General features: G+C 37.7%; 1 protein-coding gene across 1 annotated transcript in view; it reads right to left on the minus strand.

Annotated features, from left to right (window-relative positions):
• Positions 1-191: 191 nt before the first annotated feature.
• LOC117113852 (thyrotropin-releasing hormone receptor-like) overlaps positions 192-7,500 on the minus strand; it is a 13,865-nt gene continuing 6,556 nt past the window's right edge. Inside the window, exons 2-4 of the mRNA XM_033257305.1 lie at positions 3,347-4,323; positions 2,127-2,367; positions 192-535 (exon numbers count right to left, since the gene is read on the minus strand). Coding sequence (XP_033113196.1) covers positions 288-535; positions 2,127-2,367; positions 3,347-4,315 — 1,458 coding nt within the window. The 5' untranslated portion in view covers positions 4,316-4,323 and the 3' untranslated portion in view covers positions 192-287. The remainder of the gene's footprint in view (positions 536-2,126; positions 2,368-3,346; positions 4,324-7,500) is intronic.

Below are 7,500 nucleotides of genomic sequence, written 5' to 3' on the forward strand. Positions count from 1 at the left end.
AAAGTACCGTAGCCATTATACGGTCAATGCCAGAATCGTGGGATTTGTAGAATCCATGTTAATACTAGCAATGAACAAAAGTACTGAACATAAGAGGTAGAATGTATACATTTGAGTAACATCATGTATCGACAGATAGGCCTACAACGTTTCGCTCAGAATTCTTAAAGAATAGATGTTATAACTTGTACTTCTTTTTTCTTTCTTTCTTTCTTTCTTTCTTTTTTTTTTTGTCTGACGATGTAGCTGGTGATGATGTAGGCCTGCTCCAATAAAATTCTGTACCCCTACAAACTGTCTTTCGTTCTCCTTGTATTCACGTGAAATTCTTCAGTTTCTGAAATTTTTAAATAGCATTCTGTTCGTTTTGTACATATCATGTTAGTCCTTGTCACCACGTATTGTGCTTGGATAAACTTTCTGCTATGCCGATCGTTTTCTTTAATACGCAGAGACATTCTGCTTTTCGTTGAAACCGGTCTAAAATGACTTGACTGTCCGACGTGTGTGTGAGATGAGCAGATGCACAGTATTCCTGAAATTGAGAAACGTGGGGGGTTAGAGGCTGGTTGGAGTAGTCGATGTCAGTCTGTTTTCATCGTGGCAAAAACACTGAATATTAAATTTTGAAGAAAAAAGGGTGCCCTCTCCTCATATTCCTGAAAACTCTGATCAGGCGATAATAATTTTACTGGTCTGGTAAATGAATCATCATAGATTTGTTTACGTGTAGTGCGCAAACCGTAATAATCCACCAAAAAGCACAACCAATAAGAAACAACATACCATGAATATAATCATGCCGGGGTTGTGCAAATGAAGTAACAAGCAGATGCAGAGAAATTAAATTGGAAGAATTTTAGCTAGGCTGAGCCCTGCCCAGACTATCAAAGTATTATTTGACAAGAAACTGGTGTATGCCCATATATAGTCATGATGTTATATCGCCATGACCATGTTTAGGCATATGACATGAAAGAGTGACAGTCTAGACAGGGATTTAGGCCTACATGCACAAGATACATACTGTAATAGTTGAAGTTAGAACAGGTTTGTTGATGCACATTGTCACATAATATAAGACTATACAGGTGAAGTGCAGAGTGATAGAAGCGATAGAGGAATAGGAATTATACAATTACCATGGCTGTGATTTGATGGCCGTTATTTGATGGTCGTCTGTACATTGGCACGTGCCGCCCACACATCAAACGTGCCGCCCAAGCTAAATATTCAATGTGACGATGTAGGCCTAGCTTGGCGATGATTCGGATTAGAGTAGATTAGGTTAGATAAAGCATTTTTGTAAGTGGTTTAGTTAGATGATCCACCTCGTGATAAAAATAGTACATGAATCTGCTAGTAGTTTGAAGTACCCCTCAACAATGTTCCATCGATTGGCATGCTGGCCATATGGGAGGCATGCTGGGTCGCTTCATAATGTTAATACACATTGCTAACGAACACAGTTATACTTCATAGTGAAATACAAGGTAAAGGTATTTTATTTACAATAATGTAATGTGTTTATCGGTAGGTCTTAATGTTCCAGATTACGTGCATTCGAAACTAGGATTAACATTCCGTAGGCACAAACTATGCCTGCCAGTCGAGTCAACATTTTTTTTCACAAGTGCTAAGGTTCACATTTTTAACAATCGGCAATGCTGTGCAATGACAAAATAAATAAGTAGGCCTACGCTGAACGAACGGCTCATTACTATTCATATAAATTACAACTAATTTAAAATTACATTACAAAATACCTGTAGCTCAAAATGCTGATACTATCAGCAGGTCATTATGATATTATTCGTTTACTAAACACCTCTATTCAATAAACCTAATATTAATAATCTTCTACAATATACAACGTATAATTTGGCTAGTATATGAGACTACACATTCTTTTTTATTTACATAATTATGATCATATTCTTTACGTATATCGATTTCTTCTAAATTTGACACTTTATTATACTCTTTAGTTAAAAAACATTTGGTCTAATGCGTATATAAGTCTACGGAGGAATACAATACGTATTCTAAATAGTGATTTTAGAGTGTGGTGTTCTCGGTTTGAGAGCTACGCATTGACGTGTAGCTACTACTATCAATTGGCTTACCGCCGCATCTGCACAATTTTGCGAAAGCCCGACGAAATTTGACAGACATGAAATTGTAGATAAGTGGATTGATGGCACTGTTCAAGAAAACAAGAATGCGTATAAAGAACATCCACCAAGGGAATAGGTTCGGCATGGTTTCGCCTGTTGGATCCCAAATGTACGTATAAAAGTTCAAAATACGATATGGTCCCCACAACATCACAAAGAGCGCCACCACAACGACGAGCATCTTCACGACCTGTAACAAACAAAAATAACAAGAACTTTGAAAACAACAAATATAAAATGAAAATCACATAGCAAAATTGCCTCCAATCGGATTCGAACTTCCAATGAAAGTCTCAATTGCCCAGTTGGTTAAGGCGTCTCTAGACAGCAGAAGGTCCTTGGTCCGAATCCTGGTTGGGGCATTTCTTTCGCCCTCACAGATTCCTATTCTTTACCGTTTAAAAAATAAAAAATAAATGGTGAGCGCATCCCTTTGACTTTCAGAACAACCACAATTACCATGGCGTTACCAATAAAGCCAATTAGGCCGACAAGAATGTAGAAGACAGTTGCTATCACAGTAAATGGTAGCGAGTAATATTCTGGCTCCTTACATATTTGGAGAGATGTATCGCTGTCTCTTATACACATCTAGATGTGTATAAGAGACAGGTGTAAAACAGAATCTGTGAGCTTTCTGTTTGCGTGACGACGTCGTAACGCTGAAACGAATTTACTCATCCGTTACCGTCCTACGTTCTATGCACAACGTGGATTAGTTCCAAACTGCGTTCTAATCCAGGCGAAAACGAGAACGTCATTGCGTTCTAGGCCTACCGTCGTCATGCAATCAAAAGCTCCCTTTATATTATTCGTTTAACCCATCAACATAGTACAGGTTATACACCGGGTGCGTTTCTCTTCGTTTGGTTAAGTAGGCCTACATAATGCGTCCATTACAGTGCAAGCACGTGCTGTGAAGGTATCTTGTTTTGTGCACCTATGCGGCCCACTTGTGTCAGCCGCGAACATGTATACTAGCATCATCACCAATACAAACACTCCATTAAATCGACTTATGAGATTATTAACTCAGCATCGCACTAGATAGAATCAGTGTCATTGCATTTTTAAAATATTAACGATATCATTTTGGTGTATGATTGATGAATCTGTCATTACCAGCCCCAGGGAGATAACTATAAATATTTCGTCAAATATAGCCTTACCTGTTTTCTCGACGACACAGCCGATCTTTTACTCTGTTTTTTCTTTTGAATCGATTTCTTTGTACCGAAGTTCTTCCTGTCTCTTACATGCGAGTTTGCATTAGTGTCACATTCAGTTACGCCAGTTCCATTTCCTGATTTCGTGTTTACATCCATATTCTTGTTCAATTTCTTACTGCTAGTGCTCCGGTGCAAAACCACTCCGATTGCGGTGTACAGCGCACTGCACACAACTGTTGGCATCACGTAAAACAAAGCAAAGTCCAGCATGTAAATTGTTTTGTATAACAATTCTTTGTTGTCCATGTATTGACAATAGTATGATGGGTCATGACCATTTACATATTGCGTTTCGACAATGCGAACAAAGATTAACCACGGCAGACAATACAGGATAGTAAATATCCATATCGCAGATATGATGCGAATTGCGCGCGAGTTGGTGCAGATAGTTGCCGAGCGCATTGGGTAACAGATGGCAATAAACCGTTCGACAGTAAATGCTGTTATTGATAGCGCTGTACTATTGTAGCTTAAGTATTCCAAGAAAATGAACAATCTACAACCGAAGATGCCGTACGGAAACCCAACGTTCGGTAAGTACAGCTCTGGCAGCGAATGTAACAAGGTCGAGATCAAAGACAAAGTGCTGTCACCAATTGCCAAACTAACGAGATAACAGTTAGTTGGTGAGCGCATCCCTTTGACTTTCAGAACAACCACAATTACCATGGCGTTACCAATAAAGCCAATTAGGCCGACAAGAATGTAGAAGACAGTTGCTATCACAGTAAATGGTAGCGAGTAATATTCTGGCTCCTTACATATTTGGAGAGATGTATCGTTGACAACGAATTCACAGTTACCGCTTGCAGGAGTAGTAAGTTCCAGTGAGTCTGAGTTCCATATTGATGTCGTCAAAGTGTTGTTCACAAAGACAATTTCCGTTGTGCTGGTCGTATTCTCCATTGTTCAATCTGTTGTAAAAGATAAACAGCAAAGGAAATTCATTGTCAACATCTTTATAGCTCCGTTATTATGTGTTAACTGTAGCTGCGCAAAATATATGACAAGATGCACAAACAAAGCTATTTCCTTCACACTAACTCACATAAGACGACGAAACTGCAACGTGGACGCGCGCAAGCTGGCAAGCGTAAGCTCTTCCAATATTTCCTCAATCTCTCTTTTGTTGATTTGTTGAGCTTCGTGGATGTGCGTGCTAGAGCCAGCTAACATACCGTTTGTGCTACGCACCAAATCTTAAGTGGTCACACTGAATCGACTGTGTGAATGCACACTTGCTTAGCGCGTCTACACTGCTCCAGTGTGAACTAAGCTTTAAGCCGGGGACTACACTGCGCCCCCGACGGTCTTGGCGACGCGATTCCATAGAGAGAACACAACGCGACGACGCGCGCATAACGGATCGTTATTATTGACGATCCGCTCAGATTGCTACCGAAAAGTGCTCACAAGATAGCAGACGCATACAAGTTGATATTATGATTGATATCGCACTCTCTTCATGCAGATCACGCTGAAATCTCCCAACCATTAACCAATCTTTGGAGATTTTAGTGGCGGATCCAGGAATTTGAAATTCGTTGAGAGCTAGCTATGCAGGTTAGGGTTGGCACGACGGGTTTATACGAAAGGGCCAGATGCGTCAGGCGATGTGATTCCACAGAGAACAAATCGCGACGACGCGCACAAAACGGGCCGTTTTCAATGACGATCCTCTTAAAATTGTGCGTAGCTTTGCTTTTAAATCCTCCACGCTTTTCTCATAGTGTACGGTGGTTGGCCCTTTAGTTTTTAAGTTACTTTATTAAATTTGCAACGTACGGTACTCTATCTATCTATCTCATCTTTGTATTGTCATTGTCATGGAGTATGAAAATTACAATTGCAACGCCGCGTAGTATTGTATTATTACATAGATTAAACTCTTAAATAATTAGAGCAGGCCACTTACATTTTTTTTGCAACTGAGTATTCGTCAACAAGATGAAAATCATTGTGTAAACCAAATACATAAATATTTGAAGGAGTTGTAAGTTGATGGAATTTTGTTCTAATGTTCGATGAAGTAGGTGGTACATAGAATGCACTCTAAAGTTGCTCTTTGTAACGTCGTATTTAATTTTTAATTTCATCCATGATTGGAAATATAAACATCATAAATGATAACGGTAGCACCATGAGTGAGCTTACCACGTACTGATTAGCCGTGATGCTATGCGTATTGCATCATAGAGCAAAGCAGCATCTACTCTATGTGACTTGCTTCATAATGCTGCAAGTCTTGTTCCCATGGTCACAACTTCACGCGTCGTAAAACGCGTTCTAACGATCGGCCAATCAGTGACCATCACGAATTGTAATAATAGTAACAATTAATAAATAGATAAATAAATAATAATAATAATTTGATTTGATTTATTTGATATCAACTTAACAACATCACAAAACCGGAAAAAAACAGAATACAAAGAATCAAAATTGAGAAAACAAGTCATCAATGATTGAGGGGTTTGGATAATAATAACAATAATAATAATAATAATAATAATAATAATAATAATAATAATAATAATAATAATAACAACAATAATAATAATAATAATAATAATAATACAGTAATAATAATAATAATAATAATAATAATAATAATAATAATAATAATAATAATAATAATAAAATATTTGGAACATTTATTAGCTCTTACAGATTGGTCTGACAGAGAGTGCTATTAAAAAAGGTGAATTGTGAATACCTAAGCCATATGGCAGCACTTAGAGAATTATTATAGAATTTAAATAATCAGCTTTGAATAATTATGGGGAAAATATGTTGAAAAAAATTATATGTCCCCTAAACTGTACAAGGCGTCAAAATAGTAGATTGATTAACGTATAAATTATTGATTTGTCGGGTAAGCCCATCTGAAATTGCGTAAAAGTGACGTATACCTAATCTGTACTTGCGCAAGCATAATTTCATTTAAATATGTAACGTATACCATTCGTTATCCCATTTCTTCACGAATGATCACGGTTGCGCTGGAACGCCGAATATTAGCGGCTACTATCGCGTGACGACTTAGGCCTATGTGTCATCTCAAAAAGATGTGTACTTTCGCTTTGTGTCTACTGCAAAACAGAATTTATATGTACGCAAGCAATCTGCCAGAATTTATCGTAGTGCCAACCTCTATATTATGCATTCAATGTTTACTATGGTGTGATATCCATAATTCTCTATATACCTGCCTGTATTTTTACTCCCATAGGCGCACATATTCGATTCTTTTTACTAGCGCACAGCATAAAGATTCCCTATGTAATATGCTAACGTGGAATATTATGTTAATAATATTAATAATCGTTTTTGGCATTTATACAGCGCTTTCATGTTTTAAACGTGTCGGATCGCTTCACATTACTGTACACTTCATTGGAAACAATAACAATCGTACACGATGTGAAACATTCTCGGCTCATTAGGGAGCATTCTAGTCATGCATGCAAATAGACCAACTAGGCCTACATTTATAACATCCTACTGCGGGTACCCAGTTATGTATATTCTATCTAAATTGAGAGAAACAAAACGTAGTGAAATTGCTGTGTGACGTTTTAGTATGAACTGGGAGAATTATCTATCCCAGGATAAAAACAAAACGTCCGCCGCGACAAATACAACGACAGACAGAGGTAAAGCTGAATCTCTATTTAAACAACGCTTTAAATTTCCATTTTGTGTAAATTCTTACCATTATACTTTATGTATTTTTAACTGTGTTAACACTCATTTTTAAAATTTTAGTTGTTCAATTATCGTTACATTTCATTTTGACTCAAAGCAAAATTTACATACCAGGCCTATATTTTGTAGTTTTTTTGGTGCAAGCAAGTCATTTTTCGAACTTATATATTTTTTTAATGGGTTTGACAATACATTATATATTATAGTGAAGGTGCCTTGTCCAAGAAAAGCGATGACGCGTGGGATTCGAACATTCGAACCCCTACGCCACACTGCTCCCATGGAACGGTTTATTTGTGTGTTCCTACCAAAGTTATATCTAGCCCCCGTTAACTCTACGTCAAATGTGTGCCACTAACTTCCCCCGTGCAGTTCCCCGTGCA

Source organism: Anneissia japonica, unplaced genomic scaffold, assembly GCF_011630105.1.
Source record: "Anneissia japonica isolate Jap-2015-1 unplaced genomic scaffold, ASM1163010v1 scaffold694_len1028156_cov167, whole genome shotgun sequence".
Taxonomy (NCBI): domain Eukaryota; kingdom Metazoa; phylum Echinodermata; class Crinoidea; order Comatulida; family Comatulidae; genus Anneissia; species Anneissia japonica.